At 39.4% G+C, this 26623-nt stretch overlaps 2 protein-coding genes across 10 annotated transcripts in view; both read left to right on the forward strand.

Moving 5' to 3' along the window:
- The window catches only part of ripor1 (RHO family interacting cell polarization regulator 1), a 75281-nt gene extending 57343 nt beyond the window's left edge, over positions 1-17938 (forward strand). For 3 of the 4 annotated variants that reach the window (XM_046864033.1, XM_046864032.1, XM_046864031.1), the window contains exons 7-23: positions 2568-2717; positions 4171-4234; positions 4400-4443; positions 5509-5634; positions 7884-8032; positions 8645-8768; positions 9332-9475; positions 10623-11567; positions 12689-12819; positions 14153-14303; positions 14625-14760; positions 14973-15134; positions 15454-15612; positions 15887-16083; positions 16518-16601; positions 17183-17273; positions 17446-17938. In XM_046864033.1, coding sequence (XP_046719989.1) covers positions 2568-2717; positions 4171-4234; positions 4400-4443; positions 5509-5634; positions 7884-8032; positions 8645-8768; positions 9332-9475; positions 10623-11567; positions 12689-12819; positions 14153-14303; positions 14625-14760; positions 14973-15134; positions 15454-15612; positions 15887-16083; positions 16518-16601; positions 17183-17273; positions 17446-17537 — 2949 coding nt within the window. In that variant the 3' untranslated portion in view covers positions 17538-17938. The remainder of the gene's footprint in view (positions 1-2567; positions 2718-4170; positions 4235-4399; positions 4444-5508; positions 5635-7883; positions 8033-8644; positions 8769-9331; positions 9476-10622; positions 11568-12688; positions 12820-14152; positions 14304-14624; positions 14761-14972; positions 15135-15453; positions 15613-15886; positions 16084-16517; positions 16602-17182; positions 17274-17445) is intronic. The other variant, XM_046864034.1, reaches the window with a different exon arrangement.
- Positions 17939-18088: 150 nt separating this feature from the next.
- On the forward strand, positions 18089-26597 carry ctcf (CCCTC-binding factor (zinc finger protein)). Of its 6 annotated transcripts, none has more exons than XM_046864040.1 (13): positions 19180-19315; positions 20793-20911; positions 21052-21630; positions 21711-22053; positions 22210-22380; positions 22490-22623; positions 22747-22867; positions 22966-23115; positions 23211-23371; positions 23482-23664; positions 23773-23911; positions 24006-24215; positions 24672-26597. In XM_046864040.1, exons 3-13 carry the CDS (start codon positions 21061-21063, stop codon positions 24899-24901), a joined length of 2412 nt encoding a protein of 803 aa, XP_046719996.1. In that variant the 5' UTR covers positions 19180-19315; positions 20793-20911; positions 21052-21060; the 3' UTR covers positions 24902-26597. The 6 variants fall into 6 exon arrangements, with proteins under 6 accessions (XP_046719992.1, XP_046719993.1, XP_046719996.1 ...); XM_046864041.1 differs by having other exon boundaries at positions 20793-20886; XM_046864038.1 differs by lacking the exon at positions 19180-19315 and adding an exon at positions 19322-20671.
- Positions 26598-26623: the final 26 nt, after the last annotated feature.

The raw sequence follows: 26623 nt of genomic DNA on the forward strand, positions 1-26623 counted from the left end.
ACAGCTCACTAATCTATTTTCCTTGGTGTTAAAAATGTTAGATTATTTGTGATTAGTTTGGAAACTCAGATTTATGGACAAAATTGGTAAGCTGTGGATACAGCCTGAGTGGTCTAAAAACTTTAGAGACATTGCACATTAGCAAGAAGCAATACATCAAATCAGAGACTCAACCAAAACACTTATAGTCAAAATGCTGTTTGGAGCTGTAATGTCACATGCAACCAAGTTCATAACCTTAGTATGTTAGTAAATTGAGTTAAAAGCTCTCTCTTGTGGAAAGATAGAAGAAATTCAATTTTGTTTTTTAATAACTAAAAGTAACTAGATATCAGATTCACACTAAACACATGCAATTATTTATTGAAACATTAACATTTGCTAATATTAAGACAAATGGCATTAGGAGGCATATGTTATTTCAGAAGGGCTAAAGGTCACTTTTTCAAGAAATTTGGGTAATACTGTTGTACAGTTACAGAAAAACTGGTGTTGTGCATTCAGAAGTGCAACATTTGAACATGTTTTTATATTTGACCAAATATCCACAAAATAATAGAAATATTCAACAGTTTCTTGTGTCATACTTTTTCCTTTTGTTACTGAGGTTCGTTTATAGTTAACTTTGTTAATAGTTATTTCATGGGAAAGGTCCTCAAAAGGATAATGCGTCATGTGTATATAACGTTTACTGTCCTGAATGAAGAGCAGACTAAAAGACTGCTGCCTCACCCTTTGTTTTTAAAAACTCCATGTGACCTAAAACACACCTATATATCTACACACACACACACACACACACACACACACACACACACACACACACACACACACACACGCACTTCTCTGTTTCCTTATTTATTTATAATGGGGTGCCATAAACTGTAGGTGCCACAACTTTCCACAACTATTTTAAACACTGATTTGAAAGATAAGACTCATACTGCCCTTAGTGACTGAAGTAATCTTACAAAGACACACATCTCCTCCCTTCACACACTTCATGCCTGACTTCACCTGATGAAGTGCATCTGGTTCAACTCAAATTAGTGGTTGGTTACTATTGCTTGTGTCTGTAATATTACATTATGAGAACATCAGTGTCATGAGCGAGTGTACTGAATATATATGAAGAGTTTTTTGTCTGAGTCACTGACTTGTGGCTTAGTAGTTTTGCCAAAGGCACTGGAGACAGCCCAATACCACATTAATTATGTATATTAGAGATAATACAATCAGTAGAGTAATAAAGTAAATACACTTTGTATTATGTGTTTGAGAGAGACATATTTTTCTACTTGAATAAGGTTAATCACCTACTGCAGTGCCATTTTTTTCTTTGTTCTATGTGCGTTCACACTCATCATTGCTTCTAATCAGGTCGAATTAAGTTTACTTCCAAGTGCGGAATCTATTAACTTATGATACGTTTTTCGTGGGAATGCTTTCAGCTTAATTCTTTCATAATTTATTGTATTTCCTCCAATTTATTTCAAATAATCAACATAACAAAGAGGATACAAGTCACAGTTTGATATGTGAGATGGGTAGTGTCGCACCAGAGTGTCCAGATGTCTAGAGGCGATCAGTCACATTTTTATGTTCTGTATATGCTGGCTAACAGATCTAGGGCCATTGTATCTGCCATATATAAATACACTGTTTATTTATTCATATTGGCTTACAAAGTGTTTCTCCGCCAGCACAAGCCTGTCAGTGTCGGTTTGCACATCTGGCCATGTGATATTTTATGTTAAAACAACTTTAAAACAACATTCAAATGCATATTTATCGTTGGCATTTGCATGGAATTGCAAATAGTGTGGTTAAGCTCAGGCTAATATGTAAATTCGCATGAGTACTAGTTCAGCAGTGACACAGGATTAGCTAATGTTGAACCTAGCTCATTACCACCGTCGTCTTTCATTAATACGTATATTTTAAGCCGTATGTTGGATAATATTGTAAAAACGTTATTGTATTAAGTGACATGAGGCTTATTGTTTTAAATACACCAGTTGGTTAACATATTTATTAACACTGGCTAATACCTGAACATGATCCACATGAATAGCAAACAAAATTTGTTTTCAATTTATTTCAAACTTTAGCTTTTGCTGTAAGAATATTGTATATTGGAACTATTGGATATTGGTGTAATATGTCTAAAACATATTGGACCGTATTAATAGGGCATTTGAGAATCAGTGCCAGATCTCTATTTATTCATCTATAAGCTATAACAAAACTTTCCACTCGTGGCTGAATGAAGGACTTGTTTTCTTCATGTTTGACCTGTATGGATATGTTGACATTTTTTTTTTATTTGAAGATTCATTTTAGATATTTTTAGACAACATATAGTCTAGGTATATTTACTAAAGCAGTTTTTCAGCAAACACTTTTTGCCACTTTATCTAAATTGAGCTGTTCCTCAATGTTACTTTACCAATTAGTTCATTACTACAAGAGCAGTACAGATTCTAGAGTCATAATCTGTAAGGCTGAATAAATCCACACACAAGTTTTGATGCTAGTCTGCGTTGCTTGTGTTTGTCTGTGTATAGATTGACGAGCTGTATGAAGCATACTGTATGCAGCGAAAGCTGCAGGATGGTGCCAATAAGATGGTAAAAGCATTCACGGCTTCTACAGGTAGCAGAGAAGCCCGAGAGAGTCTGTCAGAGGCCAACAAGGGCTTCAAAGAATACACAGAGGTGAGTTCCATTCAAATAAGCATACAGTATGTGAGACTGAGATTCTGTCGTTAGTAACACATAGTAGCTAATGTTAAGTGTAGTCTGGCTCTTACTGTGGCTTGGTTCGAATCCAAATGTCTGCTTCCGGCTTAATATTTGAAAACAGCATAATGACTACACGAAGATTAACCTGAATCAAATTAAACATATCATAACCTGCCTGTAGCTATCTGTGGTTTCTCAGCCTCCTGTATCTAACCAAATGTTGTTAGAATGCAATTATGTTTTTAGCACAACAGTAGCCATGTCATGTACATCCTACTTATTAAACAAAAGTGTCTTGTCGGTTCACTTTGTATGTCTGCAGTTAGAGACTTTCCTCATTTTTTTAGCACAGTGTGTATTAATCATCCTCTAGTCTTCAGTGAGGGTGTCCACAACACTGGTGTCGGTTCGATATTTTTTGTTTTGTATTTCCAGATTGCTTCTCAAACTAGCAGTGGATTTGATAAATCCTGCCAATACAGCTGTACCAATAACACATTGTGTCACTGCTGTACTGATAATGATCCAAAACCCAAATAATACCTGGCTAGCGGGCACTGATGGTGGACACTGATATATTTGAGCTATTCTATAATTGTAAGGGTGTCAGGGCATCTCTTATATGCCTAAAGTGTCCACTCTTAACGTCTATACTGGTCATAATTGTCGATTAGGTAGACTTGGAATGGAGGTTTTTTTCACATTGTCAGCTAAAACCCTCACCACATTATCAGGACATCAGGACTGGTTCCACATTAAATAAACAAAAACTCAGTCCGAAATTTTCTGATATGTTCTGATATTCAGAAACAGAACCTTTAAAATATTGAATATGAAATATTTTATAATATTTAATCTATTAAAGTAGTATTACACTTGAAATGTTAGTGTATTTCATATGTTCCTCATCTTGCTGTAATGCAGTGTGCAATCAAGCTGACAGACTTCACACCTTTGTGCCAAAAACATGTGATCCATTTAGATCAGATGAGGGTTGTCTGAACCCATACTTCAGCTGAACAGATTAGGCATGGGAAAAATCTGACCTTTCAAACAAGGCATTTCCAAAGTGCAAGACAATGCATTAATTTTCTTTGTTATTTGTAAATATTTATAAATGTAATTAGAAATTTGCAATTAAAAATATCCCGGATTTTTAACTGTGGTTAAAGGCTATTGAAACCCACTGTATACACATATTAAGCATTGTATATGTAATAAACTGGATGCTCTCTATGTAGAATTAATTTAGACAATTAGTGGAGATCACTAATTACATTTTGAATATAAGCATCACTTTGAAAACTTTTCCAAACTTGGGTTTTCTTGCTTTTTTCTGCCTTGTTGCATTATTTTTCTGCCATGTTGTTGTTGGTTTTTTTTATCTCTTACATTCTCTGAGATCTCTGTAAATGTGCCTCTACAGAACATGTGCATGCTGGAGAGTGAGATAGAAAATCAGCTCGGAGAATTCCACGTCAAAATGAAAGGTATGAAATGTTTAGTGTTTTGTTTGCCTTTTCTTGCTTGGACTTGTTAAAGAATAGATACCCATACTGTTTTCATAGACTGGTTGTTTCTCAACAAAACCGCTCTTTTATTTAATATAAAATCTGTGTAAATACACATGCATAATCATTTTTCCTCTGTTGCAGGTCTGGCTGGCTTTGCACGCCTCTGTGCTGGAGACCAATATGAGGTCATCTTTCGTTTCTTTTTTTCTATTCTTATTTGGTAAATGCATATATGTACAAAGAAGCAGCCCACTGAGATCATTGCCATGTCCTTCTCTCTCTCCCTCTTATATATTGTCAAAAATATTGGGTCACATGACCTTTCCTGCTATATGTGGTTCTTTTCCAATCTGTTACCACAAAGCTGGAGGCTCTCGATTGTATGGGACGTCTTTAGATGCGCTATAATAGAATTTTGCATTCACTTGAACTAGGAAACCCAAACCTGTTCCAGCATGGCAATGCCCCTGTGCACAAAGTGAGCTCCTTGAAGATCTGGTTTACATGCTTTGGAGAGGAAGATCTTGAGTGGCCTGCTATAGAGCACAAATATCCATAAGCACGCTCCAAAATGTGGTTGAACAAATTCCCAGAAAAGTGGAGGGAATTATAAAAGCAAATTGGGACTAAATGTGGAAAGCAATGCGCAAAAATCACATAAAAATCACATACCAAACTTATGACCAGGTGACCCAAAACATAAAGAGAGAGAGAGATGGAAATGATCTCAGTTGGCTGCTTTGTGCTTGGCCTTTTATTTCTGGAGGTTGAGGCAAATTAAAGAAGGATGTAGGCTGCACTGTCACTAATTAAAATGCACATGGCTTGATATTGACAAGTCTTGACTGATGAGCTCATCAACTGAGTCAGTCAGCACATCAGTCTGTTTAGCATGACAGCATGGGGAGGGGGAGAAAGGAAACCGAGACTTGGACAGATAGAGTGATGGAAGACAGAGGTGGGAGGCTGTTATTTGAAGAAATGAGACTCCTCTGTCCATATGGCAGTAGGTAAAAGATGACATTCCCAAACACGCTGATGAAGAGATTATACAACAGTCTCAACAGTATCTTTGTTTTGGGAAGCTTAGTAGTTAAATCTCAGCGCTGCCAAGATGCCACATGAGCAAGCTCCCTAACTCTTAAATGCAATACATTTTTTAAATCTGTTTTTGCTATCTGCTTTTTTAAAGGCATGTAAGCTTAGATGTGTGTGTAAAGCTGTGTCCTGTATGTATCTGTCCCACACAGATCTTTATGAGATATGGTCGACAGCGTTGGAAGTTGCGGGGTCGGATTGAGATGAACGGAAAGCAAGTGTGGGACAGTGAGGAGATGGTTTTCCTCCCTCTTATCACTGAGTTCCTTTCAATAAAGGTACAATCTGTTAATATGCATTCCACATTCAAACTTACTGGCACATAGAGCTTGAAGCTAAAATGGGTGGCACATATGCTGTGAATTAAACATATGGGGACATTAAATGATGTGTGATATTTTCTAGCAGAACATGGGTGTAAAAAATATTTGTAAAAAGTAGTAGCGCCTCTTCCTCTGCAGAAAAGAAACACCGAGCCTCTTGCTGTTATGTTTAATATGGTTGAACACTTACTCAAACATATTAGCCATTATCGGAAGAGGCTTTCTGCATAAATTCATTCAGTATGATTGATGAGCATGAGACTGAAGCGGTGCTATATCAACAAGGTACATTTGAAAACTTGGATCATTCATAAAACTTGCCCATTCTGAATGTTCCTGAATCCAGCATTTATCTTAAAATTCTTTGTTGCTGAAATAAAGCTTCAGTGATAGCATCACGTGACGTATGGGTCAGCAGTATTGAAGTGTATAACTCTTTTTCCTCACCAATCAGAGTGCTCAGTGGTGTCGAGTTCGAATAATCTGCGAAGGCAGCCAGTGCCTAAACGGTACAGATTTTCTGTGAATACTTGTGAAAAAAAAAAACTAATAGAAGTTTCATTCTCTGATTGCTGCCTGTTGATATGATTATAATTATATAGGGGCATTGGTTTCCTGACTGGCATTCAACCGAATTAGGTATTGTGTTATTCATAATATGATTAACACAGTGTACCTTAACTGATCTACAGTGTCTTGTCATGCTTTTCATCCGAGCGGACAAATGATTAAATTAACGATTATTGTTCACGGTGAAACCAAACTATTTACTTGCTCCTGTTCTTTCATTTCCATCTAATTTATTCAAGTGTGTCTGTGGTACTGATAATCATCCATTTTTACTGAGCAATCAGATTTTTAACTGCTTAGTTAAATGTGAAACAGTTTCTACAATTGATTGAAAATTTAAATGACATTAAAAAATGTTTATAATCCAATCACTTGCACTTATTTTCCTGATGGATACCTGGCACATTCTCTTGGTCTCTTTTCTCCTGTTTTCCCTTGCACGCATGCTTTCACACACACTGCGCAGTCACATCTGTCTGTGAAGTCTTCTAGCAGCCCAGTGTGAGCAGCTGGACTTTCACTTGTTTTTCTTCTTCAGTGGTTGCATGACCCACACAGGAAAGGAGCACAAAGTTCCCTCAGATGCTCCAGATAAAGGGTGAGAGAGTGAGACAGTGAGACAGAGCAGTCAGTGACAAATAGGAAGGGGAGGGCTTTGCAGAAGGGATATTAAAAGCTCTAAAACAGAAATGAAAAAATGTATCTGATGTTTTTCCAAACAATTTCTAGACTGACCCGAGTGTCTCAATCTACAGTAGCTTATAAAGGCACATTCACTTCTGCTTCATTTGAGTTAGTTCTCTTCAATTCTGTCATGTCTGTCTTCTTTGTCAAGATGAACGTTGTGCATTTATCCCTGATGCACACAATCTGACTGTGGCAAAGAAAAACTCCCTTAGATGAGGAAGAAACCTTGAGAGGAACCAGACTCAAAATGGGAACTCATCTTCATTTGGGTTATTGTATCATAGTATTAATTATCATATTGCTATAGAGTCTAGTTCCTGTCTAATAAAACAGGAATTAGTAACAAGAAAGAAGAGAAAGCATAAGAGGAAGAGAGACAGGATTGCTTGACTTTTGTACTGATGAGCACATGCTCAACCCAAGTTTATATTCATTAGGTCTCATCCACCAATTGGGGCATTTCCAAACATGTCATTATTATGTGTCATCTAATTAACTTTTTATAGTATGGATAATGATTTTAATTTTATACTATTTTACATATACCATAATTATACCACAAATGGGTATCCGGAGACACTGTATAAAATCTATTTACTCTAATAGTATAGAAACTTTTCTGGAGTGATGAACATCTTTTCAATTGATCCCCTTAATGAGTGATTTGATAATAGTGGTGAAGAGCATTAGGAAAAAAAAGCTAACATGGCAATGTTTATTATAACATGATCATGATGCCTTTGCTCTGACTTTTTGCGGACACTGTGTACCATAGTCCATAGTAATCTGAAGCCATAAATCTTTTCCATGCCTGATAATGATGTCATCTTTAAATAGTTGTAGCTTTGGTTAGTTTGTGCTGTGTATCCAGTGACCCAGTAAGTCTTTCTGATGATGTGATTTGTGTCCCCAGTACATAAGAACTAAATAACATATATTATTCACAGGTAACTGAGCTGAAAAGTCTGGCTAATCATGTGGTGGTGGGAAACGTCTCCTGTGAGACCAAAGACCTGTTTGCTGCTCTGCCACAGACCGTAGCTGTGGACATTAATGACCTAGGAACCATCAAACTAAGCCTTGAAGTTACATGGAAGTATGTATATCTTATGTTATTAAAGGAGTTATTTGAACAAAAAAAACAAGAAGGTTATTGTGGTTAAAAAGGCTTGCAAAGTCAAAAACCTAATCATTGCACAAATTGTTAGAATAATTTTTCTGAACACAAACTTTTTTTATTGTGGGATTTTACCTCAAAATAAATTTTACAAAAGTCTTTTTAATTCAGTTTAGGTTTTGGACATAAACCTAAGAATACATACACCTTAAAATTCATCTGAACCTTAATACATTTTCGTCTGCTAAATGCCGCAAAGCTAAATGTAAATAAGAGTCCCTTTGCTTTTCTTCTTGTGTTCAAAGCAAATTTTGCAATAAGGAAGAAATGCATATTTTGCTTTTCCATTTCTGGATTTTATCTAAATTGGATCTAAAATTAGTTACATATTTGATGAGACAAATCCAAAATCTGTCCAAAACATAAAAAATCCATGTGAAGATTTTATTTCATATTTAAAGCAGAATTTAAACCAAGGAATTAAAGGATGGATGGATTAAAACATATAAATTTGTACACATTTTTGTTGAAGGTTTTATTTGAAAAAAAATCAATTTATATATACCTAAATGTTTTTTCTTTCTATTACAGTCCATTCGACAAAGATGACCAGGCTACCACAGCAAGCACAGTGAGCAAGGCTCCTACAGTGAATAAACGCTTCTCCACCTATAGCCCTCCAGATACACCATCTCTTCGAGAACAGGCATTCTATGTGAGTGTAAGACTCCTCATGATGCTGACTTCTCTACTGAGCTTCTCTATATGTGCATGCAACATGTGTTGTGTTTATCTTTATTTAATATTCAGTGGATTGTTTTTTTTTTGTAAATCTATAATTTAGCTTTTAATTGAATAATTTTTTATGCTGCTGTAAAATAATACCTCATGGGATCAATAAAGTCTAGCAATCTGTTTATCTACGCTTTAAACACATGGCTTTTCAGTTATAGAGAGTTAGGCATCTGTTTAATATTTAATGCACTGCATCAAATTTATGATGCAGACCTACTTGTCTAGTCTTCTACGCATAAATCAGGCTACAAAGGAATCGGTCAGTTCACTTTTAGTGTGTTTAAAGCAGTATATCGTGGACTTATACTTTTTTTAACACCTTATTTTCCACCCTAGCTCTATTTAGAACTCCACTGATGATGAAATATACAGTTCTTAGTTTTGTAAAAAGGTTGCCCACAAATAGGTAGGGTTACTGCTGGAATAGGAAATGGATTACAAGTAAGTCAATTCTCAGTGTGTTTTCGTCATGCTACGATACAGTCCGTCCCAAGAAGTTTGCATTCGAAGCAGTGCTGGTCCCTTCTGGACGTGTTTCGGGACGCACTGGCCGAGAAACTTTCTCAGACGCATAGCTGTGGGGATGTCTCCTCCATCAACTTTGGACTGTCTCGTTTGCCCTCCCACGTAAGTGCTGCTACTTGCTAGCAGCGATTAGCCAGTAGAAATAGCGCTGTAGTTTTGCAGGTAGTGCCTTGTAGTTCTGTGTGGCTTTGGATCACTTTGTTCAGCGGGTTCTCTAGGCGGTGGCAGTTTAACAGCTTTGAGAACTCATGAATGCAGTGTTTGTGTATTCAGTGAAGCTTTGTAGATCTGTGTAGTTGTAGTTAAGTAAACTAGAGCTCTTTAGCAAATAGTCAAATAGTAGTAGAGTGTCTTGGCTTGTATACCAGAACACACACACACACACACACACACACACACACACACACACGTGTGCACACAAAATAACATTCACACGATCTAAACTTGCATCCAGTGAATGTCATATGTTTTTTCTTGTGAGGGTGACAGAGTGGCTGCAGCAGAAGTTAATTAGAGGCAGTTTGTTAGGTGTCTGGGCTTGACGCCAGCCTCCAGTCAGCCTGACTTGAATACTGGGAAAATTATCACACTAATGGGTGACAACAGAGGCCATTCTCTCTTATGTGTCCATCACATAGTTGCTCTTTATTTTTCTTTCGTCTTTTGCCTCTCTGCTCATTCCAGTAATATGAAATTAATTAGAACAGACAGCATCCATCTGAAGCACATCAGTGCTGTTATATTTTTTCCTCATATGCTTTTTTGTTTGACTTTTTCTTCTCATTTCGATTCCTTTTATGTAAAAATATTTGGAAGAAAGCATTTATTAAAGGAATGCTCAAGTTTATTCATGTCTACTCTTAATCCATAGCATTTGTAGTGCATTTGTGATTACTTTTTGTAAATTTGAAATGTGTAAAATTATCAAATGTAACAGTATGCAGCCTCAAGCTTAACTGAACAAATGGATTGATTTTAACCAGCAAGATGTTAAAGAATTTGTGAAAATATTTATGAAACAGTGTTTCAGGCTAATGTGTATTGTCTAATCCAACAACTATCTTTAGGCCTCTGCTTTAAGTGAGTTTCAGGTTATATTTTTTGTTTTGGTTTTAGTACAGTGAAACATCTTGCACCTATGCTGTAGTAATCACAAACACGATACAGATACATGCGATAGAGGTTGATCTGTTTATTTTTTTACTGTTTTCCATTTGTCATTTTCTTTTTCCCTCCTTCCTCTGTGTAGAACATGTTAAAGCGGCAAGAGGAATTGGAGAACGGTACAGCGTGGTCGAACTCCTCTGAATCCTCAGACGATTCATCGAGCCCTCAGCTATCCCAAGGTCTTCGTCATGCCAACAAGAATCTGGTGCAGCCTGAGTTGCAGGCTGCTGCTCCTGCCATTGACATCTCCTTCACACCCCGCCAATCATCCACCTCCACGCCCACCCGGCTGGCCAATCAGAAAGAGGAAGATGAGGAGGAGGAGGAGCAAGACGAGGAAGTTCAGACAACTCCAATCGCAGTGGCCACAGAAGCTGCTGGCATGCAAGTTGTGCCCAATGGCCACGCTCGTTACTTGCGCTCTCTGAGTCATATCAGTGAGAGCAGTGTGGATGCCACCTTCAATGAGAGGCCTGTTGGGGAATCGTTGGACCCAAGTTTAGTAGAGGATGTGCCCCTGAGGGCTGAGCTATGCTTAGTCATTCCTGAGCCACAAGCTGACCACCACAATGTTGATCTAGTCACGTTGAAAACATCCAGCTCTGACACCACAGCCCCTATAGCACAAGGTGTCTCTGATTCTGCTGCTGAATGTGACAAGTCTACAACACAACTGGACTCTGATTTCTGCACCAGTAGTATGGAGGACTCTAACTGTGCCTCTGTTAATACAGAGGCCTCAGTGCAACAAAATAATGCTCTAAGCTCCAGAACTGGTGACATAAAACACACCCAAGACACACAGAACCTGCTCAAGACACGCACTGGGTCTGTACATGAGAAGTCAGGGACTGAAGAAGATTTTTTGTCAGTAGATAACAGAAAGACGGAGGACAATGAGGCAAAAGACAGCGACCTGAACGAGGCCTTCATCGCTCTTCTTTCTTCTCTAGATGACTACAGGGGTCAGTTTCCAGAGTTGCAGGTCCTGGAGCAAGAGCTCCGCCTGCTGGAAGAGGCTCTCACTGTGAGTTAACAGCCTGCTATACTAGTGCATATTCTAACATTGAACATTCTTGAAATATATGTTTTAAGAAACACATGAGATCGAAGCATGGTTCTGGAGTTCGGGGGTTTCAATCCTCTATGTGTGTGTGTTTGTGTGTGTGTGTGTGTGTGTGTGTGTGTGTGTGTGTGTGTGTGTGTTTTCAGTGGCTTATACTGTTTCCTCTCACAACCTAAAAACATAGCAATTGGTTACGCTAAATTGCCCTAATAGTTTTGTGACTGTGTGTGTGTGTGTGTGTGTGTGTGTGTGTGTGTGTGTGTGTGTGTGTTGTGTCCTGCGATGGACCACTTCCCATGCCCAGTGTATCCTGTGTTTACAGGATATGCTCTGGATCCATGGCACGCCTACCCAAGATAAATGAAAGATGAATCAATGAATGAATATATAAGACACAAAAGGCTCTTAATGCTGATGTCTCTTTTAAAGCTGCATTATAAATGTATTGATCTTTACAATGCTAAGGCCAAACCATTTCTCAAACACTTTGTACTTACACATATATAATTCTAAGTTCTTTTCTTGACTTTTTTTTTTTTAAACAGGCGTCAGTGATAGTCAGTGCACACGCTTCCATTTTGCTATCAAATTTGATTTCAAGTGTTTCTGTAAGATTAATATCTGTTGCTATCTGTGTGCTCACTGACGCCAGTGTGTTATACCGAGAAGAAAGATGAAAGAGGATATGAAAGTATTTTCTGACCCAAGAGACCAGGTTGCCACCCTTCCTGCTCCCAACCCACAGCATGAGAATGTGTTTGTCTGTATTAGATTTCTGATGGTAAATTTGTAAACCGTTCGAAATCCCTTGCTCATGGGGATAATGATTACCATTTTTCACCTGGGAGAGAGTATATTGATGTTTGTGTAAGTGCACAAGCTTGTCAGAAATCTTTATAAGAAAATATATACGAAAATTGTTTGGTGTCCATGTGCACAACTAAACACTTGATTTGCCAATGTCTCTATTCGCAGGTACCAAAATATTTTAGGTAAAAAAATGTATGGGCAGACAGAATTATATAATTGTGGTTGCGTGTGTTTGTGTTTGTGTGTGTGTGTGTGTGTGTGTGTGTGTGTAGGGTCAAAGTCGAAGTCGAGCCTCCAGTGTGAGCTTGACAGTGGAAACTGCTCTTGAAAGCTTCAGTTTCCTCAACACATCAGATTTGGATGATGATGAAGAAGATGGCGAGAGGTCAAGCATGACAGACAGGTCAGGGCTTCTGAAAAGTTCTGCAAGAAAAAACTAAAATTATTGATAATTTCTATTGCTAAGAAATTCAACATTACATTAGGGTAATGAAATACTGCCATCTGGTGGCTGGACAAAAACTGCACATTGTGTCTGAAGCATTTTTTGTATTTTAAACATTCAGCAAATAGAAACAAATTTCTGTAGTTTATTCTTTAAATTATAACCAGTAAAATGTCTCCATGCCTGGTTTCAAACAATAATTATTTTATATATTAAAAAAATTATAATAATTTTAATTACTTTTTCAAAGTCTGGATTTAAGTGTACGAACATTTTAAATTGAACTTAATTTTGTTTGTATTAAACATGTTAGTTTTTAAATATTATTTTTGTTTAGATTTTAAATTGAACTTAGTTTTGTTTGTATTAAACATGTTAGTTTTGTAAATATTATTCTCTCTCATTCACTGCTACAGTTCTGTATTCTCATGTCACCACTCGGCCTGCTTACAGGTTTAAATTTGCAATAATACGTTTCAATTCATGGAACTGAGCTCGGATTGATCATAAATCAGTCTCTCAGATAAGACCTGCTCATTTTGAGGATCAGAAAACTCACCCTAATAATGTTATTTTCTATGTGAGTGTGAGACATAGAGTGACGAATTTAGTGACAGCAGATGAGCAGTGATATTTGAATAGTAATTTTCTGAATTCTGTGCAAGTTATTCAGGACACATTTCAGTGACAAATCCAAATATTTGGTTTGAACGTTGAGCGTATGAGCCGATGTTTCTTTAGCTTTAGTTGCTACTTGCCGTTATTACGTGTTTAAGCCCTTGCTACAAGTGACAAACTACTATTGTGAACGGTAAATCGAACCAAATATGTGATAAACTATAAACGTGAGAGTAATATCATGCCCTGGATGGAATGTATGGCTCAGTACACACAGTCTCATCTCCTGTAAGGGTATGCAGTTAAACTGACTATCTAGAGAGGAGAGACTGAGTGCTTACTGCAATACAGAGACACATTTCGCTAAAGTCATTTACAGGTTGTTCTTGAAAAGTTGGACACACACCAAAGAAAAACTACAAAATGAAACACCCACTAAATCCCATCTCCTACACCCTCACCCTCCCTCCCTCTGTGATCTATGATTGTTGTGTTCTAAATGTTACTCATGCTATTATTAGTAGCGTAGTAGTAGTATTATGGCTATAATCACTGTTAAAGCCATTTTATGTGGCCTTCTTTACATTTTGAATGCTTTGGAAATATTGTACTCTAATGCTAACAAAAAATACATTAGATTGACAAGCGTGTGTGTGTGTGTGTGTGTGTACAGCTCTCAGCCAGTAGCAGGTGACAGTGTGGTAGCGGAAGAAGGTTGTACACAGAACAGCTGGGACACTCCCTCTGTTCCTCTCAGCACTGGCCACCGAGCACTCAATGAAACTTTGCTCATACATCTAAAGAACTGCTCCACCCAGCTGCTGGTGAGTCCATATGATCAAACCTAATGCAGACTCTGCATTGTGCACTTAGGAGACACTGTCTGTATGAGCCACTGTCTAGCAGAAGCAATCAGATAAAAACCAGCAGAGAAATCAGGTTCTCTGTGTGACTTGTTGCATGCTTAGATATACAGTGTAATTCTAAATAAAGAATTATATTTAAAAAATAAATATAACCATTATTATTCAACGAAATACGTATGATTTGTTCTGCCCATTAGGAAAATAGATGTACTTGGTTTTGGATTCTATGTTTATATGAGTTTTGAGTTGTATGAAGAGCTGTGTGTGATGTCTGTGCAGAGGCTGGGTACATTTGGGCCACTGCGTTGTGGAGAAATGTACGCTCTGGATCGGTTGCTCCGGGAGACTCGGGTAATGGAGCTCATTCGTCTGGCTGTCAAGGATACAGTGAGGAGTGACAGCCAACCTGAGGAAGGTTAGCTGTCCAAAAACAATGTTGGGGAAAAGATGTAGTTTTTGGTCAACTGCATGTTTAAATCGTTAATGTAACGGTTTTCTTTAATGCACAATAAAGAAATCTAAAGAGCAGTTATCGATCAGTTATTTGAAATTGAATATGATAATTTAATTTTGGGCTCATATTCATTTTTTCCTAATTCTCTTTTGGTGACGCGTGTTTGGGAACAGCCGTTCCACAGTTAGAGCAGTGCCAGGGGGCTGTGTTGCTGTGGAGGCGTTGTACGACTGGCGCTGGTGTATTCAGCACCTCCACAGAGACCTTCCTGCAGACTCTGAACAACATGTACACAAGCAGAATTCCAGAGCGAGGAGCCAGCCTTTCAGACACAGGTGTGTGTGGGGGTGGGTTTACTTGCTTCATCAAGTGTTCATAATAAATCACCAGGCGAGTGCTTCCAAATTAAAATATCTTGGCAGTGAAATGTTCAGATTAGCCAATTTGTGTGGAGGAAGTTCAGTTTATTTGCTTACAATTAACGCAAAGGGCTTTTATGCCTCACTCCTTCACACCATATATATATATATATATATATATATATATATATATATATATATATATATATATATATATATATATATATATATCCAAAGGGGCTTTTAATGTATAGAATATGATGCCAATACCCAACATGTCGCTTTCTTCTGTTAGTATTTATGCATCTGGTGGAAAAGATTTTGGAGAAAAAGCTGCCCAGGCGATGTGGAAGTACAGCAAAAGAGATTGTTACAGTTTTTCAGTTCTGGAGCTACCTAGAGGCAGAGGGTGTGAACGAACTGGAGACGCACATCACCGAGCTGGCTGAGGAGGGTATGTTTTATAACTGTTTTCTCCCCAGTGTATGATCAACTTTTTGAAGGTGCAGTCTGGTTCACTTGCTGCTTTGTCTTTAACCTGATTTAGCAGCAGTGAAGAGGCCATTAGAAAACAATTTACATGCTTTGAATTTACATGCTTGCCACGCCCATCCTCTCATTATCACATCATTTGTGACTTGTCTTTTTTTTCCCCCCTCCCTTCTGCCTCTAATCTCCTCTCATGAACCCTACGATCCACCTCCTCCCCCGTCTGGTTTCGGCTACAGTCTGGTTGGTGCAGTGTCTGCAGTCTGCTGATCAAGATGTGCTGCTGAAAGCCCTCAAAAAGCCTCCGGAGTGCAGTCTGAAGCGTGAGGGCCTGCGTGCCGTTAGCCTACTGCTCAGGGACCCACGGGGGAAGGTGTGCAGCAGTGCCAGTTCTCTGTTACGCAGCCTTGCAGAGCAGCCACGCCACAGAGAGAGGGTACGCCAAGGGAATGGACCATTTTTGACTTAAACGTGTGAACGTAAAGGTTACAAGGACTTAATTATGGCTAAAGGTTATTTCTAATACAATAAATACCTTAGCAAGTGAAAATGTCTTAAATATGGGTAAAAAAGGCACTTTATTTATTTATTTAATTTTCCCATTTAAAGTATTTTATCATTATTGATAGCAAAACTACAAATAAAACTTATAAAATATAAAAATGTCTTGTTTTGTCTTTAAGAACTGAACTAGTTGCCAATATATAACTCATCTCATTTTCTATAGTGCAAGCATCATGAAATATTTTGTAATATATACATAAGCTTTAAAAACCCCCACAGAGGTTTAAGTTTATGTTGTCCCCTGCTTGCTACACCACCAGTGTGTTCCTTTTGTAAAACTGTATGTTCACTGAATCTCTTTGTCAGGCTCTTGTGACTTGTCTGGAGCTGCTGGAGGATGAAAGTGTTGAGACCCGTGTGTGTGGCTGTAAAGCACTCGCATGTCTAAAGGTTAGCCTCTTGATCTTTTCAGTAATTGTTTTGCATGTTCACATTAGATCAAAAGTTATTTTAATTGGGCATATATAGGGTAAATCTGATATTTGGTGGTAGCTTATAATAGTGGTAGCTTACAATAAAAGCCACTTGACTTGACTTGACTTGAGCTTGTTTTCGAATTATTGAACTTTTGATTAAACCGCTTTTAAATCAAGAATGCAATCAAATTGGTAGATTTGTGTAAGTACTAAGTGTAAGAAGTGTGTGTGAATACTTTGATAACTATGGTTTGGGTTTCCCGGTAAAATGACCCACTGGCTATGCTTCTTGGGCCAATTTGAAGGCCACTGATGTATAGCACAAATGTCAAAAATGTATTCCATTTCAAATGACTATTATTTTTTCTGTTCGAAGGGAAGAACAATAACATGGTAACAATTACACTGTAGTTTATTTCAAATGGAAATAAAATTGTGATTTGTATACAAAGACTTTCATGTTCAGAAAATGCTGCTGAAATTGTATTCATACATGTTTGGTATATGTAATTGATACCAAAAAAAAAAATGATGTATGCGGTATTTGTATGCTAGGCTAAAGAGAGCATTGAGCAGCTGGTATACCTGTGCCGGACAGACAAGGAGGATGTAAGAGATGCCGCCAAACAAGCTCTGCTCGTGCTGGGTAAGTCATAACATCAGTAGATAAGAATGCATTACGGATTAAAAAAACGGGTGCAGAAAAAAAAGCACCCGATAAAAAGACTTCAGATAATGGATTTCGACTCTGAAAGAAAGGCTTGAAATTTTAGTTGTTTGCAGCTGTTGGATTTGTTGTTTTTACTGTGTGTGTGCAGGTGAGGAAGGGATGATGGCCCATCAGCATCTCGAACAGGATGGAGTTGCTCGACTTTTTGCACCTGGCAGCATGGCCAGCACTGCATTTTAAGCACCATCAACTCACAGAAACTATAGACCAATGTCTTCTGTGTACTCAGACTTGTATGCCAGTAAAGGACTTGTGATCAAACATAGATCACCATTGAAGTGCAAATAAATCCTGAATCACCTTGTTAAACAGAGCGACTGCAGACGATTTAAACAATCGTCTGCAGAACAGTGGACACATTGGAACTTGACTGATAAGCTACAAATTAAAATCAGTTAAATGATACAATGGAAATGAGATGTTGGAGAAATGCTCTACATTGAGAGTTGCCTCCACAATTCACAACAGAGCTCTCAAATGAGTGTATGACTTCATGTCGCATGCATGGACATTGTTTTTTTTTTTTACTTGCCATCATGCTCACTGAGAGCAGGAGAATAAAAAGTGTTACTTTCATGTGACTTATTTAACAGGGGTGCACTTTTTTAACCTGATGAGCATTTTCTGAAGCTCAGTTTGTGTTGACACAGTGTGCTAGTGTTCATGTTTGTCAGGTGTAAGTGGGACAGAGTTCAGGTGGTAAAAGTGAGTGAATGTGTTTCTAGTGAAGAGTTACAGTATAACTGCTATCATTCCATACTGTCACTATATATGCTTTACTGATAAAGTAATCTGTGTACATGTTTGTGTTTTAGTTTTTTTTAACCATGTTTACACTCAAAAGCAAATGTAGGCCTGCTTTGAGTGCTAATGAAACCTTCACAGTGCACTTCCTGAGATTCAAGTCAACAACATTGTATCTGAGGGGGATATCTGCTGTAAAAAAAAATAACAGAGGGGCTATTTTATATGAAAAAACAAATAATATTAGTATTAGTTGAATAAAAATATACGGACTATGATTGACTTTGCCTTGCAATAGTATAGTGCATGTAATATTTAGACCAGGCCCACTGCAAACTAAACGAAGATTCAGAGCGCTCCTCGAGTGCTGCTAGACACATGTTCAGCGCTGGAATCTCAGCTCTTCACCCGAGTTTACGTTGAGACTTAGGAAGACAAAGCCTCAATGTACAAGTGCCTCAAATGACTGGGGAGTGATTGTGTTAAGAAAGTAGACTTATTTAAAATGGAAAGTAAGAGCAGTTGATAAACTGTAAACGCAGATTTAATTATATATATTTTTTCTTTAAAGACATACAGACTGTGCATCGTTGTTTTTTAAGTAAGAAATGTTCATTGTTTGACAAAGATCTTGATGTCAAGTGAAAAACAAGACTATTAAAATCAGAAAAAAAATCCCTTGTGTTCTGCTTGAATAAATGAAGAAGCCTAAAGTTAATCTGGCATATTTTGAACGGGTTATTTAATAGAAAACATTTTTATTTTTAATGAAAATATTTAATAGACATTGCAAAACCTTTTTTTTGTATTTCTTTACAATAAAAGTCCATGAACGGTAGTATTATGTTGATTACACATTAATAGAAGTTTTCAGCACTGAGCATATCAGGACACTGCGTGTGCGCGCGCGCTTAGTGAAATCCGTTGGAGAATAAAGCATGAAATTTAAAAGTGCTAGCGCCCCTTTTGGCCAATCGGCACAGCGCTGTGTTTACACCCCTCCCTCCTCCTCGTCGCCACCGCCCCCCTGCGTGCCGCGCATGCGCAGCAACCGCCTCGGGCCGCCATTTTGTGCGGAGCCTACTCTGCAAAAGCGGGAGAGGATTAAAACCAGCGAAGGGGAAGCACGCAGTTATACTTTGCCTCGTACTAAAGGAAGAGCGGATCGCGGGCCTCGGGTCGAATTCAACGAGAGGATAAACGAGCAAAAGCAGGTAAAATTGTGGCACTTTTCCGAACGGGGGGAGTTTTGCAGGATCTTTAATCGGCCTCTAGGTGTCACGATGGGGCTCCTGGTCCAGGCGGCTGGCGGGGGGTGTTTGTCTCCCTCTATCGTTATCGAAAATTTAGCAAAAAAACACTTATAACCCAGAAGTTCGGGGTTATGCCCGATTATTACGTGCTATCGAACTTATATCAGACGGCATTTCGGCGAGATGCTTCATTTTAACACTTCAGTATTTGCGCCCCTCTTTAGGCCAGGCCTCCATTTTCTTTTTCTTCTCTTTGTTTCCGTGACAAAAACCCGCCGTTTCTGGATGGAGCAATAGCTTAGCAAACAAGCTAATATCGCCCGTAAAAGATCGATCGTTTTGAGTTCTGGAAGTACACAACCACCACGTATAATCCTTTAATACCAAACGGAAATTGATTTCCTCCTTTTTATGTCATTTTGGTGTCCAGACAGCGCCAACAAACTGACTAACTCCTTAGCTTAGCAATAGCATAGCTAGCAGTTTGTTGGCGCCCCTCCTCAACCGCGATTCAAACCTACACAGCCCTTCCTGGCCCATTACACAGCGCGCGCACACGTACCCCTCACTCAAGCCGTAACACTAAAATCTCCAGCGGCGATGATCCCAGCTTGTTGGTTCCTAGTCTTCATCTTCCTCGAAATCGATCGCCGTGATGAGCAAAGTTAAACGATGGAATCGGTGGCTAGCTTGCGGTTGTTTGCTAGCCAGCTTGTTGCGCAGATGAAAATCGGACGAGGAAGACGGCGAGCTCGATGAAGCCGACAGTTGATTTTAAATGATTCTTAACATGTTTTCTCGAAGTCTTTTCTAACTGGTTTTCCCCCAAAGCTTAAGGGCATCTTAAATCTCAGTGATCGCTGATCCCAGTGGAGTGCTGAATACGTTCATTGGCCGCTCGCTTATTGAGACACTAGCCACCTCAAGCGGCTGACGACTGAGGGGATAAAACTGCGGAGAGCTCCCTCTACAACCCGGCTGGTAGCGGTACAAAAACGCTGTTAATCAGCTCAGAATGCCCTCTTGCTGTGGTGGAAAATCTTTCAGCATAACCCAGTGTGGGTAGTTGATGACCGACTGTGCGTCTGCACCATTTGTAAATTTCGGGTGTTTTTTGGCGTGTACATGAGTAAGATCAGGAAATGAAGGAGTCATAGCAGGGCACGTTTCCAGAGCACAAACTGACAAAGTACCAAAAGCTGCAGAAGGTCCGTTATGAAGATCAGAGCTGAAACTAGCACGTCTCCTATCATCTGTTGGAGATAAAAACACCTGTTAACGACTTTCTTATTGTGGTTTGATATACTTTTGATTCTGGTAATGTGGAGCTGTTGTTAGAGAAACCCAAGATACGGCACATCCTGTTTAAGCTTCTCGTTGCATTATAAAACGTTCCTAATCATGTCTTGATGTTGTTCTGTATTTTCTTACGAGGAAGGAAGGTCAGATGTAGCGAATGCAGAGAATTGAAGAGGGCAGGAGAGTAGAGAGGCGAAGTACACATTTTTGGTGCAGGTAACTTCAGCAAGGCAGTAAGTTGTACCATCCCGCAGACATGTAAGTCTAATTTAGCGAGTCTCTCTTGTTTTGCTTGTTAGGAACCTGTAATGGTGTAAGCATATATCATTTTGGATGGTGATCTTTAACACGGTGAATATTTACTTTAATCTTTAATGGAGGGTTTTTTTTTTTTGAAGGTAGTACCCATGGAAGGGGCACCGACCGAAGCTGTAGTGGACGAGACTGGGGACTCTTTCAAAGCCAAGGATTGTAAGACATACCAACGTCGGCACGAAGAGGAAGTAGTTCATGCTGAGCTGCTGCAGGCTGCTGGTCTAGAGGTGGTAGAGCAGCCGGTAGCCGAAGGCGAAGTGACAGGAGCTGTGGTCGATGCACAGCAGCAGCTGGTTGAAGGTGTGGTGAGTGTAAATAGCGGTGTAGAAATGATGGTGATGGACACCCTGGACCCAGCCCTGCTGCAGATGAAGACCGAAGTGATGGAGGGTACCATGGGTGCTGGTGTAACTGGGGCAGCCCACGAGGCTACGGTCACCACGGTGGATGACACCCAGATCATCACCCTGCAGGTGGTCAATATGGAGGAACAGCAACTGGGCCTGGGTGAACTGCAGCTAGTGCAGGTGCCTGTTTCAGCTGTGCCCGTCACTGCCACCACTGTAGAAGCGCTGCAGGGAACACTGGTGGATGCTACTGCCTTGCCCAAAGATGGAGAGCCTGTCATCTGTCACACGCTGCCACTCCCAGAGGGCTTTCAGGTTGGTCAATAGTCTGTAGTTTATTGAGGTGCTTACGGAGCTTTGGGTTGGTTTGGTTTTCATGATGCGTGTGCCTGTAGGTTGTGAAAGTTGGTGCCAATGGAGAAGTGGAGACTGTGGAGCAGGATGAGCTCCAGGGCCATGAAGAGCAAGCTCTGCAGCAGCAGGAAGAGGACGAGATCTCCGAACCCCAGAATGATGACCCCACTTGGGCCAAGGATCCTGACTACACACCCCCAGTCAAAAAGACAAAAAAGACAAAGAAAAGCAAGCTGCGCTACAACACGGAGGGAGAGAAAGACATGGATGTGTCTGTTTATGACTTTGAGGAGGAGCAACAAGAAGGCCTCCTCTCGGAGGTTAATGCAGAGAAAGTTGTGGGCAACATGAAGCCTCCAAAGCCAACTAAAATCAAAAAGAAAGGTATGTCATTCCTGTGCTGTGATTGAAGTTTGTGGGCATTAATAATTTATGTAGATTAATTATAGAATTGCACTAGAGCTTTTACCCGTGTTTTTATTTTTTATTTTTTTAATTTAATTTAATTTTTTTTTGTCATTGACGTGTGCATTTGTCCAGGTGTAAAGAAGACATTCCAGTGTGAATTGTGTAGCTACACCTGCCCAAGACGCTCCAACCTTGACCGCCACATGAAGAGCCACACGGATGAGAGGCCACACAAATGCCACTTGTGTGGACGTGCCTTCAGGACAGTCACCCTGCTGAGGAACCATCTCAACACACACACAGGTGTTTTTCTGCTTTTGCACTCATGTCTGCTCTTATCTGTATGACACATGTTTTGTGAAACACAATTTGTGAATTTGTATTTATTCAATTTTGTATCTTTTTTTTACAGGCACCAGACCTCACAAATGTACTGATTGTGACATGGCGTTTGTGACCAGTGGTGAGCTTGTGCGACATCGTCGCTATAAGCATACCCATGAGAAGCCTTTTAAGTGTTCCATGTGTGACTATGCTAGTGTGGAGGTATGTAAAGTGGTAATTTTTGTTTGTTCTATTTCTTTTTTTTTTTTTTTTTTTTTTTTTTTTTTTTTTTTTACTCTTTAGTTTTAACTTCTAACATATTGTTACTTTCTTTTTATAAAACAGGTCAGCAAGCTGAAGAGACACATTCGCTCTCATACTGGAGAGCGTCCATTCCAGTGCAGCCTGTGCAGCTATGCCAGCCGAGACACCTACAAGCTGAAAAGACACATGAGAACCCACTCAGGTTTGACCAGTAATTCTTGCACTCGGAGTTGAAACCAAATGTTGACAAACAAAATAAAAAAAACTATAACAACCTTTATTCTATTGTTGTGTTTTCAGGGGAGAAACCATATGAGTGTTACATCTGTCATGCACGTTTCACCCAGAGTGGCACTATGAAGATGCACATTCTGCAGAAGCATACTGAGAATGTGGCTAAGTTCCACTGCCCCCACTGTGATACGGTCATCGCCCGCAAGAGCGACTTGGGTACGACTGTCCTCCCGTCTTCTAACCTATACCACGTACAATTGGAACTGTTGTGCATTCGTATTTTTCATAAATATATAATTTGTTCCACTTAGGTGTGCATCTGCGCAAGCAGCATTCCTACATCGAGCAAGGCAGGAAGTGCCGTTACTGTGAGGCCGTATTTCACGAGCGCTACGCTCTTATCCAGCACCAGAAGTCCCACAAAAATGAGAAACGCTTCAAGTGTGACCAGTGCGATTACGCCTGTCGACAGGTCAGTCAGCTCAAATAGTGCTCTGATGTTACATGTTGCATATCATTGAAGTTATAAAGTGCACCTTTTAGTGGAGAAAACATAAAAAAAAAATTTGTTTGTCCTGTCAGGAGCGTCACATGGTGATGCACAAGCGCACCCACACTGGGGAAAAGCCATATGCCTGCAGCCACTGTGAGAAAACATTCAGACAGAAACAGCTCCTGGACATGCATTTTCGCCGCTACCATGACCCCTCCTTTGTGCCCACTTCCTTTGTGTGCACTAAATGTGGCAAGACCTTCACACGGAGGGTATGCAAAGAGCTTTGGTACTTGCTGTGTGTGTGTGTGTGTGTGTGTGTGTGTGTGTGTGTGTGTAAAAGATGTCCTCTAACATGTGGCTTTAAAAAAAAAAAACAGAACACAATGGCCAGGCATGCTGAGAACTGTTCAGGACTGGAAGGCGGTGATGGAGAGAATGGTGCTCCAACCAAAAGAGGCCGTGGCGGCAGGAAGAGGAAGATGCGCTCCAGGAAGGATGATGATGATGACGACAGTGGTAAGTGACTCTGGCAGTGTCTACTGTGGTCTTCAGCCAAAGGTACTCTGGTATTGTGGATGTTACTTAGTTACTTATCTTCATCCTATGTTAGATGAACATGGAGAGCCTGAATTAGATGACCTTGATGAGGAAGATGAGGAAGAAGATGCTCTGGATGATGTGGAGATGGAGGTGGAACAAGCTCCACCATCCATCCCTGTTCCTGCACCCGCTGAACCACCCGTCAAGAGAAAACGTGGCCGACCTCCTAAGAATCCCCCCAAAGCTTCCCTTGCTAAGACCACAACCATAGCACCTACTGGTAATTATCATGCTTCTCTGTTCAGTAGCTGAGCTATGATTACATCACATTTTGTTAGATGTTCTGTTGTTTGAACTATGAAAAGAACATGGTGGGAAATAATAAAAAAAGACTACAGATTATATTTAGCTAGTAACTCAATCGTGGCAGCTACAAACACATTTGCATAAAATGCACGCTGTGTGAAAAGGATCCATTCCATAGAATCTGTGTTGGTAGCAATTTTATTCTCTTGCTTGTGTTGTTCAGTATACACACATCCATTCTGACTATCTACTAAACAAAATCGGGGAAGAAGTGCTTTGATTTTAGCAAGAAATCATTTTAGTTTATAAATCAGTTTTTTTCCCCTCTCACCAAAGTTAGTGTTTTATTCTATGACAAACTGCAACTGTCATGTTTTATGATTTTATGGTTAATATTCTTTGAGTTAATAGTTAAACCTTTTCCGTGCAGCAGCTGCCATTATCCAAGTGGAGGACGAGGGCACAGGAGCCATTGAGAACATCATAGTGAAGAAGGAGCAGGACGGTGTGGATCCTTCAGTGGTAGCATCAGCAGAGCCAGTGGTGGAGGAGGTCGAAGCCACAGAGGGAGGAGAGGAGGCAGAGCAGCTCTCTGTACCTGAAGCTGCACCCAACGGAGACCTCACCCCTGAGATGATCCTCAGCATGATGGACCGGTGATGTGCTCTACCAGGCCTGATGTCCTTACGCTTGTATGCGTCCCCTCCCATGCTGTCACCTCCCTGCCTCACAGAACACAAACTTTTTTTCTGCTGTTTTCTCCTTCATTTTCTGGTCTGTGGAATGAAATACCCAATGTTCCTTTTCACTTTTAATCTTCACTTTACATTTTTTTTTTGTTTTGTTACAAACCTTTGACTCAAGTGTGCGTGATGCTTTTTTTTTTTTTTTTTTTACATTTTGAGTTAATAGTCTGATTAGTCCATTGTATATCATCTAGTGTGTGGCAGGGGGTGCAGAGATGCTCATGTGCAAATCCAGTGATTATGATTGGTTCCTCATATTTACTGTAGTGAACTGCACACATTTCAATGTTTTTGCCTAATTAACATGCCAATATCCTTAGAGACTACAATCTATTACATTACCATGGCAATATTTGAAAAGTAAAACTGGGTTGGCCTGGTCAAGCCTTGATATTTAGACTTTCTGTCACTGTTGTAGAATGGGCATTTTACCCAACAAATATCCTTTTAATATCTGACACAATTTTTATTATGTTGCAAATTCTTATTGCTTTCACTGGTTACAATTGATAAAAGAGAAAAGGTTAAAAATACAGCCATATAATTGTATGGCCTACGAGCGTTTCCATCTATTACATATTGAAATAACTAGAAATCTGTGGTTGGTAACATTGTACAAAAGAAGAGTAACGGTGGCCGGTCCTGCGTGTAAATATGTTTTTTTGTTTTTGTTTCTTTTTTCGTTTTATGAATATTTTAACCATTTTCAAGTGAATCAATGACCTTGAATGCTGATGCAATGACATTTTAAACAGTAGTCATTTAAAAACATGCTCCCGAAAAGGTTTAAATCTTGATCAGGGTGTACATGTTAAATGCCCCGTTTCCTTTGTCCTTGGCCTTTTTCAGCTTTTTATGTTACCAGGGTTTGTGTTTTCTGCTTTTCAGGGAGAAAATTAGATCTTTTCCTTTATAATGACGATAAGAGTCGATAGCTTGTTTCTGTCATTGCATATTTTCATGTTGCTTTTCAGACTTTGAATGGTGAGCTTAGCTCTTGCCTGCTATAGTGGTAACATGGAATTGGGCAGCTGGGGTTTAGGCCCTGAAAAGGAAGGAAAAAGGACAGGTGGAAAATTTTCAAGTTGGCCAATGCTAGATGAGTTCTATGACTTGGTGCCGGCTACACCCTAACTTTCAGATTTGGTGTGACTGCTGACGTGCTTGAGTTGTTCATTGATGACACAGCAGAAAAAGGTCTCTGTCCATAGCAACGTTCTCACATTTCTGTTCAGATCACGTAGAGTCCACACAGCTTGAGCTTGATGAAGCCATTTTAATGCATTCTGTTCTGGAGGAACTGTTTGCATAGAGTTAGTTCAAAAGAAAGTTCACTTTTAGAAGGACTGAACATTTTCTGAACATTTTTTCCGGATTCAGAATGTTTTCTTTACTTATTCTTTGCATTTACATTTCTTTTCTTTTGTTAAGCTCTTAATTTTAGGTTAATGCTTTTTTCCTTTTTTGTACCTAGCTTTAACTGTGTGAATTTTACAGTGGTCAGAAAACCCACATATAAAGACATTTATTATGGCTGGGTGGGGCTTTGAGGGAATAGGAAAAATGTGGAGAATGTATTGCTGTACAGCTAATAAAATAATATTGTCCTAGTCTAGCGTGATGTGTTTTTTTCTTG

The sequence above is a fragment of the Silurus meridionalis genome, chromosome 13 (genome assembly GCF_014805685.1).
Source record: "Silurus meridionalis isolate SWU-2019-XX chromosome 13, ASM1480568v1, whole genome shotgun sequence".
In the NCBI taxonomy this organism is placed as follows: Eukaryota; Metazoa; Chordata; class Actinopteri; order Siluriformes; family Siluridae; genus Silurus; species Silurus meridionalis.

Excerpts from the sequence above, each read along its gene's own strand:
- ctcf (XM_046864036.1), top strand. The coding sequence starts at position 19,040 with ATGAAATTTAAAAGTGCTAGCGCCCCTTTTGGCCAATCGGCACAGCGC. Across the intron at positions 23,912-24,005 it reads TGATGATGATGACGACAGTG|ATGAACATGGAGAGCCTGAA; the intron begins GTAAGTGACTCT and ends ATCCTATGTTAG. Across the intron at positions 24,216-24,671 it reads CACAACCATAGCACCTACTG|CAGCTGCCATTATCCAAGTG; the intron begins GTAATTATCATG and ends TTTTCCGTGCAG.